The sequence below is a fragment of the Labeo rohita genome, chromosome 15 (genome assembly GCF_022985175.1).
Source record: "Labeo rohita strain BAU-BD-2019 chromosome 15, IGBB_LRoh.1.0, whole genome shotgun sequence".
Lineage (NCBI taxonomy): Eukaryota > Metazoa > Chordata > Actinopteri > Cypriniformes > Cyprinidae > Labeo > Labeo rohita.
In genome coordinates this window covers 28,864,236-28,885,415 of record NC_066883.1, presented here as the reverse complement: position 1 = coordinate 28,885,415, position 21,180 = coordinate 28,864,236, and the positions used below count along the sequence as shown (strand labels likewise).

At 32.8% G+C, this 21,180-nt stretch overlaps 1 protein-coding gene across 3 annotated transcripts in view; it reads left to right on the top strand.

Annotated features, from left to right (window-relative positions):
* The window catches only part of nbeab (neurobeachin b), a 366,342-nt gene that overhangs the window by 282,730 nt on the left and 62,432 nt on the right, over window positions 1-21,180 (top strand). For 2 of the 3 annotated variants that reach the window (XM_051129640.1, XM_051129642.1), the window contains 4 exons: window positions 7,358-7,475; window positions 10,598-10,700; window positions 12,816-12,931; window positions 17,474-17,586. In XM_051129640.1, the coding sequence (XP_050985597.1) occupies window positions 7,358-7,475; window positions 10,598-10,700; window positions 12,816-12,931; window positions 17,474-17,586 (450 nt within the window). Of the gene's footprint in view, window positions 1-6,473; window positions 6,943-7,357; window positions 7,476-10,597; window positions 10,701-12,815; window positions 12,932-17,473; window positions 17,587-21,180 lie in introns of those variants that run through there. The other variant, XM_051129641.1, reaches the window with a different exon arrangement.

Genomic DNA, 21,180 nt, shown 5'->3' with positions numbered 1-21,180 from the left:
CATCCTCATTCCTTTTCAAAAGTTTTCACCCCCCGGCTTTTACACAAAAATGCTGAAAAACCAAAGAATTTGTGGGACCCGAAGAACAGCGGGCAGTTTAACTGTTCAGGACAAACAATGGACTCATGAACAACTGTCACTAAAAATAAAACAAACCCGCTGTGGATCATTCAGGTAACAACACAGTATTAAGAATCAAGTGTGTGTAAACTTTTGAACCGGGCCAATTTTATAAATTAAATTCTTATTTTGTTTTGTGGATTATATGTAAATGTATTTTATGTGAAATATCTTAATCAGGTTAGTACTAAATAAAAAATGACATGTATTTTGTATGATCTCTCTTATTTTGGTAAAATAATTAACATTTAGCAGATTCTGCAAGGCATATGTAAACTTTTGACTTCAACTGTATTATGTGAACTGGTGTATGTAACATTATCCCAGATGTTTCCAAGAATGTTAAAATACAGAGAAATATGCAATTTAAACTAATGTCCTGTACCTTGCCATTGCATCGCCTGCCAGTGAGGTCATACACCCTCGATTTCCGTTTTTTTTTTTTTTTTGAATTAACTTTAATATGTTATGCGTTTTATTAGAGTTGCTTAATAACAACTTTCAACACACTCAAATGTATCTAGTATGATAAAATCGCCCTGCTTTACCCCACATACGCATGACTGGAAGCGGTCGAGTTTGGCATAATAAAAGCTCCGCTGCCTTTGAGCGGTGTGGCGCGCTGGTCTCTCATTAGCAATCGCTCCAACAGCCTCGTTTTGCTTCTGTGACTTTCAGCCTCACCCTACGTCATACCACAGTAACATTAATAACTCCTAAATACATTAGCTCATTCATGAACATGATTTCTTCCCGAGTTCCGTCTGTCGCAGAGGTAATCAAACTACGACTTTTTGGGTTTTTTGTTTTGAATATGTGCCATCTACTGGTGAAAATACATACTGTGCCTTCAAAGCTGAATTTTCAGCTGTTCTTTGTGACACAAACATTCAGAAATCATTCTAATGTGCTGATTTGGTGCTCAAGAAACATTATTTATTATCAAAGGTAAGAACAGTTTTGCTGCTTAATATTTTTGTGAAAAATATAATCCTTTGCAGGCTTTCAGAATGAACCCATTTATGGTATGTTTGATTACAAACACTTTTTTGGAGCACATGTTGACCAAAAAGACAAAAATTAGTTTCCTTGTGATGTAAATTGAGGTTGAAAGGGCAGCAGTGGCTCTGAGGAAGAAGTATGTAAGAATGAATTTGGCAGCGACAAGGCTAGGTGAGAGGGCACACACACACACACACACATTCATACACATGGTGGACAGACTGGAGTAGTCACACCTTGTCATCCTGTGCTATTTCTCGTGAAGCCAGTAGCCAGCAACAGCCGGCGGTAAACAGTCCAGACCCCCACCTGTTCACAAACACAGCCTTTGGTAAAGACTGTCACATACTGTGCTGGTCTTTCCTCTCTATGACTACAGTGCCACAGCATGTCTGCTTTCAAACTCAGCTGCCCCTTACAGCAGACACACTTTAGCCTGCATGCAGTAAAGGCCTTTTACAAGCTACAAAAGTCGCTCAGGCTTTTCGTAATGTGTCTGTTGCTGCTGTTGAGTGGCAGGGATTGTTTTAAAGGCCTCTTTAATTTCTGTTTAATACACCCACAAATACAATTTGTCATCAGTTCACCCATGACATGTCACAGCATTTTTGTACCAAAAATTACACTTTAAAAAATAAGCTGCTTCCCTAAATATTTAAGTGCAATCAACTTTACAACTTACATTACATTAAAATTGGCTTCAAAAAATGAATTGAACCTTGTATGACTTATTTTGTCAATTTAAAGTACTGTAAAAACACGTCACAACTTAATGGCCATATGTTTTTTTTGTTTGTTTGTTTTACTGTGTATTGGTTCTCACACACGTAATTAATCACAATGCATTTAAGTTTTAATGAGATTTGAGAGCTAGTCAAGATTAGGTTAAGATTTGCAGTGAATAAGAATTTTGATTTGATAATATAGTAATAATAATAATAGTAATAATAATAATATAACAGGAAACAATTTAAATATTTAAAAAATACATGTTTATTAATATTAAAACTGTAACAACAACACCAACAACAATTATTATTATTATTAATAGTAGTAGTAATAGTAGTAGTGGTAATAAACATTTATTAAACATTTATTACAATGTAAAAACTATTATTATTATTATTATTATTATTATTATTATTAAAAACCTTTATTCATTTATTTTCAGACATAGTCATATAAGCTGTACATTTATGGTAATTTAATTTTTTTTTTTTTTTAGGTGCTTGACTTTTAAATATGTCATGTACATTGTTTGTTTTTTCAGTGTTTTCTTATTTTTAGTAATAAAAACATAAACATTTATTAAATAGAGAAGCTATAATAATAATAATAATAATAATAAACCTCTATGGTAATTGTATTCATTTATTTTGTTTGTTTGGGGTTTTTTTAGGTGCTTGACTTCTTTCGAAAATGTAATGTACATTATTATTATTATTAATATTATTATTGTCAGACATAGTCATATGGGCTATTTATTTATTTATTTATAGGTGCTTGACTTTTTAAAATGTCATGTACTTTTTTAGTGTTTTATTCATTTTAGTAATAAAAAATGAACATATATTAACTTTAAATTATTATTATAATAATAAAATTATTATTATTATTATTATCATAATTTTTATTATTGTTGTTGTTATTATTATTAAACCTCTAGTCATTTATTTTCAGACTTAGTCACATGGACTATTTATGTATTAATTTGCTTGACTTTTAAAAATATCATGTACAAATGTAAAAATGAATGTTTATTAACATGTAAACATTATTATTATTATTATTATTATTATTATTATTAAACTAATAGTCATTTATTTTTTTAGACAGTCACATGGGCTGTACATTTATGGTAATTTAATTATTATTATTATTATTATATTAAACCTACATTTGTATGTATGTATTTATTTGTTTGTTTATTTAATTTTAGGTGCTTGGCTTTTTAAAATGTCATGTACATTGGTTTTGTTTTCAGTGTTTTATTATTTTTGTAATAAAAAAGTATGAATATTTATTAACATAGAAACTATTATTATTGTTTATTATTAAACCTCTAGTCATTTATTTTCAGACATAGTCATTTGGGCAATACATTTATGGTAGTTTTATTTGTTTGTTTTTTTTTAGGTGCTTGACTTTTTTATAATGTCATGTACATTGCTTTTGTTTTCAGTGTTTTATTATTTTTAGTAATAAAAAAATTAAGAACATTTATTAACATGTAAAAACAACATATGGGTGAGTAAACAATGACAGAATTGTCATTTTGGGTGCACTGTTCCTTTAAAAGTATCTGTGTGCAGGTAAAATGACTGTTAGGCTGTGGGTTTGAACCTCTTTAGCTCATATATACATTTTCTCTCACGCACCATAGGGAGTAGTCACCATTCTTGAGACGAGACAAGTGCTCTCACTTTCTGGACACATTTTCCCCTCTCTCATTCCACACACACACACACACACACACAGAGACACGTTCAGTCCCAGCAGTGGAAGCCTATTAGACAAATCTGCAGAGAGCCCAGCAGAGGTGCTATGATGGCAGGTTGTCAGTGCGACAGACGACCGGCTTTATAAACATATCAGTCATGCTGGCTGTTCTATCCCCGGCCAGACTCAGCACACATTTGACATGGAGAGGGATTGCACTCATCTCTCGAGGGGCTGTGTGAAAAATTGTGTCCGGTTTAAAAATGACGGATCTTTTTGATGTATTCGCCCCTGTCATAACGTTCCATTCGGCGGGCGTCTTTTGAGGAATAAAAATGGTGAAAAAGATTTGGCTTGGATGTCATGCTTAATAATAGCTGTTAACAGGAACACAACAAGAAGAAATGTGGGGCCAATCATCAATAGGGGCCCAGTGTTTATATACAGGTGCCAAATTTCAAAACAATTGCATTATTCCGAAATTGCATTGATGTTAATATGCATCTGTTAGGAACCTTTTGCAACCCTAACAGCTGCATATACAGCACATGGAGCATCCGAACGTGGACTAGGTAGCTGTACGGCCCCTGTGTGTGTGCTGACAGGCCGTGAGCAGTGAGGTAAAAGCCTGGAGCCTGTTCCTGCTCGGCTGCTGCTGGTGTGATTAGATTGGGGCAGAAGCCTCCAGCTGGCAGGCCTGTCTGGGACCCGGGGCCGCTCGTCCCTGACACTCGTCACCGTTGTGACACCTCTGACAGGCAGCGGACAGCCCAGCCAGACAGGTTCATTAAGCCCCATTTTTTACAGCTGGGCCTCCGTCCTTCTCTCTCGCTCTCTCTCTCCTTCTCTCTCTCTCTGTTTCTCTGCTATGAGAACAAAAAGACGGGAGAGAATAACGACTGCACTTTGTCAAAGACCTCTGTGTCTACAGGGGCACTGGCTTGTTGATGTTTGATGTGCCAGCTCTGTTGTTATGACAAATTTTTTTCTGATGTGACCTATTTTGAGACGCTTTTTCTCCTGCAGTATCTTTTGTTGTCGGCTGAACCTTTGGCCTGCGCTTTGTCACAGGAAGAGACAGGCGAGGGCATGTGTAGATGCATATGAATTTGAATATATGCCCACTGAAACAAAAAGAGCTCTTGTATTATTTGGTTTTGTTTCTGTTTTTCTTTGTTTTCTTTTTTATTGTATTGGGTGCAAGCACCTTTTACTGTAATTACATTTTGTTCAGATATAAAACAGCTACTACAAAAAGTACTACTTAGTAATCATTTTATTTGTCATTATTATTAGTAGTAGTAGTAGTAGCAGCAGTAGTAGTATAATCGTTATTATGTCATCAATTACTACCCCTATTGATAATAATAACAGTTATTAATATATATTTATTTTTAGTATATAATATTTTATAATATTATTTTATATATTAGTATTATTATAAAAATATTTTAATGTACAATAAAAAATGAAATACTATTTATCATTTATTATTCATAATAATTAGTTTTTAATGTCATTAATAATAATAATATTAATCATTATCATCATGATTATTACATTCAATTATTATTAAAATATTATACTCTTTATCATTATTATTATACTATTTATCATATTATTGTTTTTATTATTTATTATTGTTTCTGATTGACTTTTTGTCATTGTTATAATAAGATTATTATTATTATTATTATAAAATAATAAAATTAATAATGAATACAATTATTATTAGTGTAATTTTATTTTTATTTCTTTTTAATTATCTTTATTGATGTAATATTTTATTTTTATTTTGTATTGTTTTTCTTGCTATTGTTTAGTAATACACAGTTGTTTTTATTATTACCAATAATATTTTTTATAACTGTTGTTATTTATTATTTGCTTTTCATTATTATTATTCTTATTCTTCTTCTTATTATTATTAATATTAATTGTTTTTGTTGTTTATGGCTGATTTTGTGTCATTGTTATAATAAGAATTATAACAATTATTATTATTATTATTATTATTAATACAATGGAAAATTTATAGAATTATTAGTAATATTTTTTAATCATATTTAGCATAATATTTTATTTAATTAATATAATATTGAATATTATTACATTATATTATACAATATTATAATATTATTTTATATTATTTTTTGTGTCTTAATGTTTAATAATTCACATTTGTTTTTATTATTAACAATAATTTTTATTACTGTATATTTACTTGTCATTAATAATAATAATCTTAATCATTATCATCATTACATTATTATTAATTATTTTTTATCATTATTAGTAATACAAAATAATAAAAATGATATAATATAATATAATAAAAATAAAATAATATGGTAATATAATGTATAATAATGTAAAACAGTTAATAAAATTATTATTAGTATAATATGTATTTATTATTATAATTGTTAGTGTACTATTTTATTTGTATTATTATTCTTGTTATAATGTTTAATAATACACATTTGCTTTTATCATTACCAATAATAATTTTTATTGTTATTTTTTATTAATTTGTAATTATTTTGTCATTAAATAACAATAATATTATTATTGTGTTTTGTATTTATTTATTTATTGATTTATTGATTTATTTCAGATTAACGTCATGGTTTCCCTTCATTATTTTTTCTGCTGTCGTTCTGCTATTGCTCTCCCCATTGTTCGCTCATATAGACAGTTATTGAACTTCTAATACCAAATGTGCCAAACCTAGTCTAAATTCCAATCCACTGTTTTTCATACAACCTGTATCTATCTCTTTGCGTTTAGGTCTACTGATAACAGACTTTAGGTCTATGGCTATATCAAAGAGGAAGGCAATCCTATCTGTGCATCTAACATTGGTTGTTGGATGTTTGTATGAAGTGAGGGTACCTATGATGGTGGATGGTGAGCATTTTGATATAATCCATTTTTAATTAAGCCCCAGAGACCCGGAAGTGACAGGAGGCTCTTCGGTGTCAGCGTTGCACAATATTCCAGAGAGAAATTAAGCAAGGCCAGTCTGGTTGGTGGAAGCTTTCAGTTTCTCTATCAGCTTTAGGTGCTAACCCTACCCGATTCCCTTTCACACAGTTGCTGTACACAATGTCCCGAACCTTTCCTCACCTCTGCACCCACCTGGAATAGGCTCTTATCTATATGACACAAGGCATTCTCTGTTTTGGGCTTGAAGTGTGTGAGTATGTCTGTGTGTACGCATGCGTTTGTGTACCTCAGGTCCGTTAAAGCGGTGGTAGGTGGGGAAGGAGTTTGGCTCATTCTCACTTGTCAAGATGAAGCTCTTGATCCAGCATACGAGGTCCCTGGGGGTCTCCGAGGAGAAACTCACTAATGATCCCCCTCTTGCCCCAGCACCATGTTAGTATTGATTATTTACGCCCGCCTTACCCCCACAGGGACTGTGTTCCAACAGCACGGTGAGTGCGTCGGCCCCACAAGAGAAAGATGTGTCAAAAAAAATGGAGGAAAGGTAGAAAGACGGGCCTTTGCATCATCAACAGAAAGCAGTGGCTTTTTACAGATGCCTCCATTTTGAGATAATCAAAGCCTGGCCTGCCGTCACTCGATGGATACCAGCCAACATTTTTGACGGGAATGGAATGTTTCGCAGCGCTCCGTCAAAGTGGCTTCATGGCACGATGATTGGAGTGACAATCAAACTGCGACTACGGAATGTGTTTCCCGAGCAACGATCATAACACGTGTGACAACGTATTGAAAAACAGTCTGGAAAACTTTAGTTAAAGTACCTCTTTCTTTCACCTGCGCGTAGGTGCTGGTCTACTCCGAGGGGCTTCACGGCAAATGGATGTTCAGCGAGATCCGAGCTGTGTTCACCAGACGCTTCCTGCTTCAGAACACAGCGCTGGAGATCTTCATGGCCAACAGAAGTAAAGCTGTCCTATGTGTTTAACACTGTGTGAATACAAAAACAATGGGAGCTCAAAGTAGCGATTTCATAACAAAGAAATTAAGATCACTGTCTTGCACTCTTAGAATAAAAGGTACAAAAGCTGTCACTGGGAAGTTAACTTATTTACAAAGGCTGGGTTTTGACACAAATTTCACGATTCTATTAGATTCTGATTCACAAGCTTATGATTCGATTTTTAGTTCAATTCGATTATTTTGGATATATATACTGGCCTCCAAAAGTTTGGGTTTTGGACAATATTGGCATGAATCCTTTTTAATTTGTGATAATTGTGCACTGATAAGGGACCACACAAACTACGAAAACATATTTTATTACATAAACATGTAACATATGTTTATACATAGAAAAAACTTACATTTTTGATTCATCAAAAGTATTCACCATTAGCAGCTATTACAGCTCTGCATAATCTGGGCCTAAATTCATTGTATTCTAAACTTAATTGGCAATCAATTGTTGAAGTTATTAAGGTGTGCTGACCCAAAAATCTTTTAAAAACCTGGGCCAAGTTTAAATCAGTAACCAGGCATCACAGCTGGCAAAGGGGCGTGTCTGACTTTGACATGTATATATTGCCATTATTATGTAATCAAAATAAAAATTAATATTGCTGGTCTTCAATGATAATGTCAAGTTACTTTAATGTATTTGCACCAAAAAATGATAAGGATTTATGCTAATTTCGTCCAAAACCACACTTTGCCAGGGGTGTTTCCAAACTTTTGGAGGGCAGTGTATCAGGTACAGTACATGCCAAATTTTCTCAAGGAAGAAGAAAATCTCTCAGTGCTGTAAAATATGCTGAGAGTTAGTTGGTGCTACATTACTATAACATTGAAGGTTACGTTTAACTGATTTGTATACAAACGCTTAAATTACACTCATAATAAAGGTACAATTACATAATTATATTTCTACTCCGATTCATTTTTTGAAATGTAAACATTTACATTGAGGTTTTTATAAAAACTTGACGGATTTATTTAAACATAAATTAAACAATGAAGAACAGTAAAAATAATGAATATGTTATCTGGTGCATATATTTTCACTCTAGATTTAATTATTCTAGCTGACTAACGAGTTGGTCACCGAATATGTTTTTTCGGAGGTAAATGTGACGTTACCTGACAAACTTTTATTTTGACATCTTTGTGCGGTTGAAACACTGATTGAACGATTACATGAGACACGGATTTCGGTAAGTTGTACTCTTTCTTTTAACCGAACGTTTCCTCCAGATGTTTGTTCATATTTATTTCGTTCTAAACTGGTATTAAAGTGGAAGACACAATCTGTTTTGCCACTTCTCTTGAACTGAGGCGCAAATATGAACTACAGTAAATATATATGCCAAATTTAAGATATATGTTATCTTTTAGGCGTAAATAATAGCTTATTTACCCCATATTAATAGCTTTTGAAACCGTAGCATCCCAGTGACAGACTTTTTACCTTTTTTTCTGTTACTTAACCAGCAAAAACTTCTTGGTCAACCAGCTTCAAAAATGGATGACCAGGTTTTACTGGTAGGCCAACACTTTACAATAAGGTGCTTTAACAATTAAGACTAGCTAATGCATTTTTAGATGTCATGAACTAATAATGAACAGTTTGACAGCATTTATTAATCTTGGTTAATGTTAGTTTAAAAATTATACTATTGTTCATGAATTTTCGGTTGTTCATAATACATTGATGTTAATTCATACTTAATATTCACTACAGTTAAAAAAGTTTGGGGTCAACATCTTTTTTTTTTTTTACAAAAAAATGTAACTTTTATTCAGCATGGATACATTAAATTGATCAAAAATGACCCTAAAGACATTATAAGTTTGCAAAAGATTACTTTTTCAAATAAATGCTGTTCTTTTGAGCTTTCTTTAAAACAAATCATAGTTTCCACAGAAATATTAAGCAAAATAACTTTTCAACATTAATAATAGAAAAAAAAGAAATGCTCCAAATCAGCATATTAGACTTATTGGTAACGCTTTAAAATAAGGTTCATTAGTTAACGTTAGTTGGCTGCATTAGTTCACATGAACTAAGTAAATGAACAAGTCTTAGTTAATGTTAATTTTAGCATTTACTAATGCATTATTAAAATCAGTTGTGTTTGCCAACATTATTTAATGCACTGTAAATTTACATGAACAAACAATGAACAACGGTACTTTTATTAACTAACGTTAACAAATGTTAGTAAATAGTGTAATAAATCTGTGTTATTTAATACATTAACTAATGTTAACAAATGACACCTTATTGTAAAGTGTTACCAAACTATTTTGAAATAATCATGTGACACTGAAGACTGCTAAAAATTCAGCTTTGCCATCACAAGAATGAATTACATTTTTAATATTTTAAAATAGAAAAAAAAAGTTGTTTTAAATTGTAATAATACTTAACAATATTTGCTATATTTTTGATTCAGATAATGCAGATTTTAGTAACCATAAAAGACTTCTTTTAAAAACATACAGTACAAAAAAGACCTAATTTGAACAGAACTGTATAACGTAACAATATTTTAGTATGTGCAGAAGTTATTGTAATTAAATTATTTTAATAATATTGTTCATTATTAGCTCATGATACCTAATGCATTAACTAATCTTTACAGACTGAACCTTACTTTAAAGTGTTACAGTTTCACTGGAGAGTAGCATGGCTAACATGGGTTTTTATTTAATTTTTTATTTCTTAATGGATAACGTGTATTTAGATCAAAGAAGAGTCTGAATTTGAGTGTGAAATTTGATATCAAATCAATCGAAATTCAACCAAAAAGCTTTTAAGCCATTTTTTCCCAGATTCAGTGCTGGCACAGTTTTATAGTGCAACATAGTGCCTCCCCATTGGCCTTTTTGAGATATGTTCTGTTCTTTATAAAAGAATTTATATTATGGCCGCAAGAGTTAGAATAGTGTGAGACTGAACGATTGCTAAGCAGCATTTGTTTACCTGTTCTGAAGTCTTTGTGTTGTTTGTGGAAACGTTTACTCGTAATTGGATGTACTGTACTGTAGGCCCTTGTTTAACATGTGATGTCATTCCCTCCCTCAGCGTCCGTCATGTTTAACTTCCCCGATCAGGCTACAGTGAAAAAGGTGGTCTACAGTCTTCCTTGCGTTGGCGTCGGCACAAGTTACGGCCTTCCGCAGGCCAGGCAAGTCTGTTTCTAGTTCGCTGGAACACCTGCACGTGGTTGCCATTCAAAATATTGTTCAAAACAATGTTTACTTCGTCTTTATTTTGTTTAAAACTTTAGCATGATGACCACATCAAATGTCAGAAACGATTGATCCTGAATGTACTCCTTTGCTGTGCAACTGTTTGGAATACTTTGGAGGTAGTGACTTGCGGCATGGGCGTTTTTGCATGTGTGTCCCTGGCTGAACCTACCAAATGATCCCATATTTGTTTTGGGGGTTTCAACTCAAGTCCGTGAAGTCATAATTAGTGCAGAATCTATCTCTCTATCTGTCTGTCTATCTATCTATCTATCTATCTATCTATCTATCTATCTATCTATCTATCTATCTGTCTACCTATCTATATGTCTACCTATCTATCTATCTATCTATCTATCTATCTATCTATCTATCTATCCAAAATTAACACTTGCAACACATCAAATGAGAGTAAAAATTTGCAATGGTGAGTATATGAAGCAGTGTTTTTTTTTTTTCTAAAAATCCTTGAGAACATGATATGGATTAGCATGATTATTAAATTGCAAAGTCTGTCCTTTTTTAACATTTGAAGAAATAAATAACAAATAAAAATAAAAAGCAAAGAAGTAAACTAACATAAATTATAGTAAAAAATAATAATGATGATTATTATTGTTGTTATTATTATTATTATTAATTACATCACAAGTATTATAGTGATATTTTATTACTGATTTTTATTTTATAATTTGATTGAATAATAATAATATTAATTAAATAATGCACATACAGTTTTATGGCTGATAAAAAATATTTATGGCCAGTAAGTTGGCCAACACATTATTATTATTAAGTACATCTCAGTAGTATTATATTGATATTTTATTACTGATCTGTTTAATTTGATTTAATAATAATAATAATAATACATTGCAGTTATCTGCAATGTATTATTATGTGTAATGTGCATACAGTTTCATGGCTGATAAAAAATATTTTTGTTCTGTTAGTTGGCCAATATATTATTATTATTATTATTATTATTATTCAAAATTTTAAATAAAACCAGTAATAAAATATCACTATAATAACTGATGTAATTAATAATAATTATTATTTATATAACAACAGTACAACTATAATTTGTTTATTTATTATAGTGATATTTTATTACTGATTTGTTTGATTTTTGTAATTTGATAATAATAATAATAATACATTGCAGTTAGCTGTTTTTAATAAAATACATACAACACAAACAGTTTCATGGCTGATAAAAAAATATTTATGGCCGGTAACTTGGCTTGTGTATATATATACTTTTCATAATATAAATATTTTTTATTATTTATATACTTACAGCAAACAAATTGTACTGTAATGCACTTTGATTTGTGACTATGTTTGATGATCTGGATATATATAGCACTACAAGAAACTTTACTGTTCCGCTGCATGAATAAATAGTTAATTTAGCAGATATTATGCAGATCTGATGACTTAACGTACATTTTATTATGCCACACTACAACTCATTATGTGTGAATGCATTTAATTTTGAAAATCTGTCATTTGGTGCTTGGTTGTATTCAGGAATGTATTTCTGGTATCATATCTAATAATAAGGATTTTACTTTATTCTTTTGTTCTTAGTCAGAATAAGTGCAAGGAAGGTTCACATATTTATTCAAAAAACACAGAAGATAAAAACATGACACAAGAAAAGACAGTGAAGTCCTGCACGTGGATGAGAATCCCTGAGAGAGGTCCGATTCAGGCTCTGCACCAGAATTTCTCTGTTGTTCTCATATTTTTAGCATGTGTGCTGCGTATACTTCAAGAGCAAAGGCGCATTATGGTCATCTGCAAAGAATCTCTTTTGCTGGAACTGATGCATTCATTACACACCACAGTAAAGAGCGTGACAGCCTTGCGTGTGTGAGCTGGTGTACTCTTTTGTCTTTTTTTGGAAGCTAAATGTTACAATGTCATATTTTGAGTTATAATCCATCTGCGGAACAAGCCAAGTCCACAATAATCAAAGTAAATGAAAGCAAATGTCGAGCTGGACTTGAGCCCTACTTATTGGTACAGTTTTTTTTCTGCAGGCGGATTTCTTTGGCCACCCCACGTCAGCTCTTCAAGTCCTCTAATATGACTCAGCGCTGGCAAAGACGGGAGATCTCCAACTTTGAGTACCTGATGTTTCTCAATACCATTGCAGGTCAGTTTTGTTTTATTTTATTTTATTTTATTTTATTTTATTATTTAAATGGCATTATCCATTTCTCTGTTTCAAACAAAAAGACTCTCTGACAGAAATCTACTGTCTCATTATTTATTTAGAAGCTATATTTTCTCTTTACACTCAGACGCTCTATTGTTGCGCAAAAGCGAGAGCCGTGGACTCTTTGGGATAATTAGTGTGTCTCCGTGAGTGTGTGCAGAGTTGAAATATTCTGTTGCAAAGTCTCTGATGTGAACTAGTGAGAACTCTGGCGCGCACACACACCTCCTCTTGACACTGAAATGTGTCATCCCTGCTCGCGCTGCATATTCATGCATATTTATATTTAGCTCCGGCGTGAGTTCGAAACATTATTGTCAGCTAATTAGATGTAAGGCAGAGTTGGAACGGGGTAAAATTCATTAAAGGCAGGAGTGGTAATGACCTGTGCTGACAGAGGTGTCAGTGAAGCCCGGGCCCACCGACAGGAGAGGGAGAGGGGTGTTAATGTGAAGCCGGTCCGCTCCTAATTAAACACTATTGCGGTGATATTAACATCTTCCACCCGGGCCTCGGTCCTGTCAGCTCAACCTCCCCTCATCGCAACCTTTTTCCTCTGCTCGGCCCCACTTCACCATGTGGCATTAACCTGGTTAATCAAGTCTACCTCATCCTAGACCTGGCCTATCTCAAGATCATTATGCTAAGGGTTCGGGAAGGATTTGGTGTCAGTGTATGTATCTAAAAACTAAAAGACTGTGCTTCCCAATTATTTTAATTTTATTTTATTTTATTTTTACATTTTATTTTTAAATTCTATTTTATTTTATTTTATTTTATTTCATATTATATTATATTATATTATATTATATTATGTTATTTCATTTCATATTATTTTTAGGGCTGTCAAATGATTAAGCGCATCGAAAATAAAAGTTTATGTTTACATACTGTATATATGTGTGTATTGTGCATATATATATATATATAAATATACATATAAATATAAATATAAATACACACACATAGATGTGTATATATTTATGAAAAATATTTTAGATTTATATATAAAATATTTGTATATTATCTAAATTATATACAAGTAGAAATGTATATACATATAAAATGTATGTGTATATATACATAATAAATATATACAGTAAACAAATAAAGTACGTAAAGATAAACTTTTATTTTGGATGTGATTAATTGCAATTAAATGTTTCAATAGCATTTTTACTTAAAATCATCAGTAATATTATTATTATTATTATTATTATTATTGCTTTTTATGGGGTGAGATAAAAATATAAATGTAAATTAGAATTAATTATTAATGAATAAAAATATATTTCTTTGTTATATATTTAGAGAGGGAGAGAGAGAAGAAATAAAAAATGTAAATAAATTAATGAGTTATTCTTAATGAAAAAAGAACCTTTATTTTCCCACAAGCTAGCATTATTACTTAAAGTGATCAGTAATAATATTATGTTTATCGTAATAATAACAACAGAGTAATTAATGCCATGTTTGTTTAATTAACAGCATTAAAACTAAACTGCTCGTATTGTATTAAACCACTTGAGGGCTTTATAAATCATGGAGATGTTTTATCTTTACTCTGTAAGAGGCTGTTTAAATGGAAGATTAATGACAGTCATTTGTGATGGCTCTGGTAATTAGCCCACACACGATATCATCTCCAACCATCATGACAGGCCTGAAGAACCCAGAACCAAACCCAGATCGTCAAAGTCTCCACACCCTCCGCACACATGCTCTCATTCTCAGGCAGTTATCTGAACTGAGATGCCCCTGTGGGTTAGTATCACCTCAAGGATTTTTACTAAGGTCAGGATCAGGTTTAATTTGTGCCCTCCCCGAGTTCCACAGGAAATACCAGGCTTCCAGTCCTTGTCTGAGTAATCGCACTGTAAAGATGAAATAGCCCCAGTGTATCTCTTCTTTAAGAGGATCTATATATCAGCACGGCTAAGCCTCAGTGGCGTCCTTACATCTCCAGATCACAGCGGTAGCCAGACGATCTGGAAACTTTTCTGTTCACGCAGTGAGCACAAATCACGCCAGCACCTTTGCAATATCACAGGGCTATATATCAGATTTTATAGATCAGGCATTTTCCGAAAATCCTTTTTTAGTTTCTTTGTGCATTCAACAGCTTCAGGTTTAATTTTTGGCTGCAGCTTTCTTTGTGGAAAATTCTATCTATCTATCTATCTATCAATATATATATATATATATATATATGTAGATACAGATATAGATATATAGATATATATATATAAAAGGTTGGTGCAGAATCTATCCACACAGAAATTGGTTTATATATACAGTATGCGTGCATGATTATACTTTTAAGTTTATTCAATATTTAAATATATTAATTTTTACAACTAATATAATGAGTTATATTATATTGTAATTTTAACTAATTTAATAACTAATACAATTATAATTGAATTAATAATTTATATAATGTAATAAAAATGAATAAGTGTACTTGAACTAATTTAACTATATATATGTGTGTGTATATATATATATATATATATATATACGTGCATATATTGAATAATTAAATTTATTAATTTGTTTCTTAAAGTTTTATACATATATAAAAAAAAATAAATATACTTATATATTTTAATTCAATATTCAGATGTATTTTTTTAATGTTTCTTGATTGATTATATAGAGAGACAGACAGAGAAAGAGAGAGAATAAATAAAAAATAAATAGTATTAAATAAAAAATAGATTGAAATTATTTTAATTATTTAAATAAATTATCTATAAATGAATTTATTCAATATTCTATAAATTATCACTATTAATCAATTTGACAGCACTAAAATTCATCTTTATGAATCATATTTATTCATAATTTCCCAATTACATATAAATGAAATTAAAATTAAATAGAAATTAAATTACAGCCATATTACAATTAAATAGAAATGAAATGTAATTTTTATTTCATTGAAATTAAACTGTATTTAACTAATAATTTATATAATGTAATAATAATTTAATAAATGTCATTAAAGTAATTTAACTATATATATATATATAATTTGTTTCTTAAAGTTTTATACATATTATATACATATATACAAATAAACGTACATTTTCTAGTTTTTAATATTTTAATTCATTATTCAAATGTATTTTTAATGTTTCTTGATTGATTATGTAGAGAGACAGAGAGAAAGAAATAAAAAAAGAAATAGAATTAAATTAAAAATATATATTTAAGATTGAGATTTCAAAATTAAAATTATTTAATTTTTTAAATAAATTATTTATAAATTAATTATATGCAGTAAATTACTTAAACTAATTTATGTTTCCTAACTTATTTCATAGAGAAAGAGATAATAAACAAAAAATATAAATTAGAATTAAACAAATAATTTCCAAATGAATTTTATACTAGAGAGAGGACACACAAATTTAAATACAAACTGATTTAATAAAAATATAAATTTATTTATAATGAATAAATTACATCACAGTTACATATTATACAAATTGGATGGATGGATAGATAGATAAACAGATAGATAGACAGATAGATTGCCACTTGTGTCCACTTAATAAGTTAGCATCCATAGCCTTTTATGAGTCTTACACATCATATCCAGTGAAAACTCTGTCATCTGAGAGAAATTATAGAGCATTTAGAAAAGAGGCAAGCCATTTTATAGCTCTCTTCTAGTGATTGGTTCTCCTGTGACAGTTCTTGCCATCTGAAATCCATATTCCTAGCAGCAAGGAAACAGACGCAGAAAGAGAGAGAGAGAGAGCGAGAGATAAGGGAAGATGAAGAGAGAGAAATGGAAGGAGAAAGAGACAAAGCCACATCTGGCGTCTATTGCATTGCCGCATATGTGCTCTGTCATGGATACTTCATATAGGTCTCCATGGTTACCACAACTCTCTGGCCAATCAGAGGAGAGGCCTGACTGTGCCACAGGGAGGGGTGTCAAGGGTACAGTGTCATCTTCTAGAAGAATTTGCATGCCTTTAATTACACCCACGCCACAACTTCACCGCGCAATTTTCACTTTCAGGAAACTTCAACCAAGAAAGTAGTACCACGAAACCTTTTCTAACCCTGCACTGCTGTAATACAGCCATTAGGCTCGGTGACAGACAACCACACCAACATCTGCCTCTTCATCTTGTTGAAAACTCTATTACTGTACATGTTATCATGGAAACCTGAGTTGTTTTTATCCCCTTCAGCACGCAGTGGGATGCGATGTTTGTCATTACACGCAACACGCTTCTTCCTTTTTATAAACGAGGCAGTGATGTCGTCAATCATGTTTTCAAGTTATGAATTTATGGTGTCCTAGTAAGTCTTCTCACACACTTTTCATCAAGAGACAAGCACAATAACCAGTAGTCATGAGCACTGCAAAAATAACTTGGACCAAAATGATAATGAGTCAACATTGCTGGTTGCCCACCTGCCTTCTAGTAATTTCAGATACCACCTTTATTCTTTCAGGAAGGACATATAATGATCTGAACCAGTATCCTGTTTTCCCATGGGTTCTCACAAACTATGAGTCGGAAGAGTTGGACCTCACAGTTCCTGGCAACTTTAGGGATCTTTCAAAGGTAAAGCATACAAATATTTTTTTCCACCGCGGTGGTAATGTTTATTTCAGTCTACAAAACACTAAAGTTAATATCAAAGACATTATACAGTTAAATAAGAAAGTAGCCAAAATAACAGTATATATTAAACAAACATTTGTTGCAGAAGTTCGTAACAACCTCGCCCAACCCTTGTCCGGCGGCTCATCCAAATTACCGGCCCGAGTCCGACTGGACCCCGAGTCTTTTCTCTCGCTTTCCCATTACACTGTTGCATCCATTAAAATAGCTCAATGTTGTTTTTAATAGGAACGTGGTTATATTTCATTTCGTTTCTTTATAAAGTTAATTTAGAAATATGTTTGGAACATTTTTTGTTTGTTAAATTAAGGTTTTTGCTTTTTAAAGTAACGACCAAGCAGCCAGAGGCAGGCAGTGAGTTGATCACAGCCTATCTTTGATCAATTTTGCATTCTCAAATCATCACGACTTGCCTAAAATGAAATCTTCAAGCACCTCATTTTTGTTTTTAAACGTTTAACTTAGATAAATGCACGCTTTTATGTGCATACAATCATTTGTTGGAGAGTGGAAGCTAAATGTGCTTTGCAGGACATGGAGGCGCCAGCGCAATCGCAAAAAAATTGAAATACGCCGTAATCTTTGCTCATAAAGGTAAGCGTAATATATCATCCGGAACTGTAAAGGGTCTAATTTTATTTGCGTGCACTCACAATATCAACAAAATGTTGTGCTTTTGTAAAAATAAAGAAAATAAACAAGAAGCGCTTTCTGATGTCTCGGCGTTGAACAGGAGCGCTGCACAAAAATGAAACGAAACTCAGCGAATACTTGCCTTATAGTCAGGATAAATATGTCTATAGAAAGCTTTAAATTTTTACTTTGCTACTTTAAAACTAAAAAATTCGAATTGAAAACAAAAACTCTTTAATTATAAAATCCGTAAAGATGGATTTCTCTCTGAAGGCGCGTCCAATGAGCAGATAGCGAGTCAGGATCGTCATCTTTGCGAAACTGGCTCAGAAAACACTAGTATGTCCTTATTTCCCTCCGACACATTCATGGTAATTACTTTTCCTGGAGCTTTGCAAGCTTTAGCCTATTGTGTGAGTACGAACGCAGATCTCTACCACCAGCTGTGAAGGCACTTGCGCTCGCTGCTGCGAGTCTTCGATGTGCACATTCGCAAAAGTACCACGTCTCATCTCATAGCTTTATAAAATTAAGTTTGAACTGCTGATGTCAAATGGACTATTTTAACAATGTCCTTACTACCTTTCTGGGCCTTGAACGTGGTAGTTGACCTTCTATTGAAGGTCAGAAAGCTCTGAGATTTCATCAAAAATATCTTAATTTGTGTTCCGAAGATAAACGAAGGTCTTACGATTTGGAACGACATGAGGGTGAATAATTATTGACAGAATTTTCATTTTTGGGTGAACTTTCCCTTGAAATACAGCAAACACATTCACAGAGTTCAATGTTTTAGGTTTGTATGTTTTAGAGGTAAATCATTTGCATTTCTGTTTCCACTTCTCTCCAGCTACTCTATACCTTCATCAGGTTGTCACGTTCTCTCTGTCTCATGCGCTCATTTGCTTACGTTTACATCTCACAAGCTCACTGACCTGAAAACAACCACATTCCTGTCTGAGCATATCTTTCTACCTCTCTCTCTTCCACACCCACTCTCATCCTCATTTCCAAATCATTTCTGAATCTGCAGGCTAAAAGACTATTTCGCTATAATTTTGCTGTTTTCTCAACAGCCATTTTTGGAGACTAAGTGGACGGCTTGTGGTCAGAATAAGTTAGTGAAGAAGACTGATAGTTATTGGCTGTGCAAGATTGTTTAACCTTAGTTATAACACTTGCCCTTTCTTCATTCAGCATCAGCAATATCTGTTTGAAATCTCTTCTCCTACAGTGCTGTGGTCCCTGAATATGTCAGTGTGGCACCAGGTGGGCAGAGGAAGCCCCCTGGCCTGAGGAAGACAGTGATGTATTGTAATGTATGCTTGTGACATCCACCCTGTGCTGTTTACCAGCTTGAGCTGCCTTCATTAGCAGGAGTTCACAGGCCTGCGGCCGTCCTGACGCATGTCCTTGGCCAACCTGGGGCTCTAACCTCTGAAGGTTCAGCGCTGCTGAAACAAAAACGGGGCTTTAACCTCCCTCCTGAGTCCCTTGCTGTGAAGACCCCTGCCTTTGTTCAATAATGTATGGAGGGGTGTGCAGCCTCGGGGTGAATGTGCGTAGGAGGGGAGTGTGTGTTATTGTAGATAATGAGGTAGGCGGCTTTTTTGGCTTTGTGGTGAATATGCTTTGTTCAGTTCCTCTTCTTTTTCACCCCAATGTAGCCAAAATGTGTGTTCAACCATGCTACAGATTAACAGTAGGGTTGGGCCTAATTCAGAACTGAAGAATCGGCTTCCTTTGAATTCACGTGTGTATTTTAATTGAATTGGACGCATACTACAGGAAGTTGAGTTAGAGTTTGAACTGGAATAACAGTCTGTCATTATCTGTCTATCATCCTTCTATCATTCTGTCGTTCTATCTATCTATCTATCTATCTATCTATCTATCTATCTATCTATCTATCCGTCTGTCCATCCATCCATCCATCCATCTATCTATCTATCTATCTATCTATCTATCTATCTATCTATCTATCTATCTATCTATCTATCTATCTATCATTCTGTCGTTCTATCTAACGTTTTGTCCGTCCGTCCGTCCATCTGTCCGTCTGTCTATCATCTGTCTGTCTGTCTGTCTGTCTATCTATCTATCTATCTATCTATCGTTTTATCGTTGTATGGTTGTATCGTTTTATCGTTCTATCTGTCGTTCTATCTATCTGTCTATCTATCTATCTATCCGTCTGTCCATCTATCTATCTATCTATCTATCTATCTATCTATCTATCGTTTTATCGTTGTATCGTTGTATCGTTGTATCGTTTTATCGTTCTATCTGTCGTTCTATCTATCTGTCTATCTATCTATCTATCCGTCTGTCCATCTATCTATCTATCTATCTATCTATCTATCGTTCGGTTGTTCTATCTATCATTCTACCATTCTATCTGTCTATCTATCTGTCTATCGTTCGGTTGTTCTATCTATCATTCTACCATTCTATCTGTCTATCTATCTATCTGTCTATCGTTTGGTTGTTCTATCTATCGTTCTACCGTTCTATCTATCTATCTATCTATCTATCTATCTATCTATCTATCTATCTATCTATCATTCTGTCATTCTATCTATCGTTCTGTCTGTCCGTCCATCCCTCCGTCCGTCTGTCCGTCTAACATCTGTCTGTCTGTCTATCTGTCTGTCTATCTATCTATCTATCCATCCATCCAGCCATTCATCCATCCATCCATTTGTCTATTCAACAGATCTCAACATTGTACTGTAATGTACACACATGCAAACTTGGTCCTCAATATGTGTCCTCAATAAACCCAAAAAGCACATATTGCCGTCTCGCATTGCAGACGTGTTTTGGAAAACATACAAGTTGGGCTGCCGGTTCTTCTGAACACACCCTCAAATTCTCACCTGCCATTCTCACACAACTCCC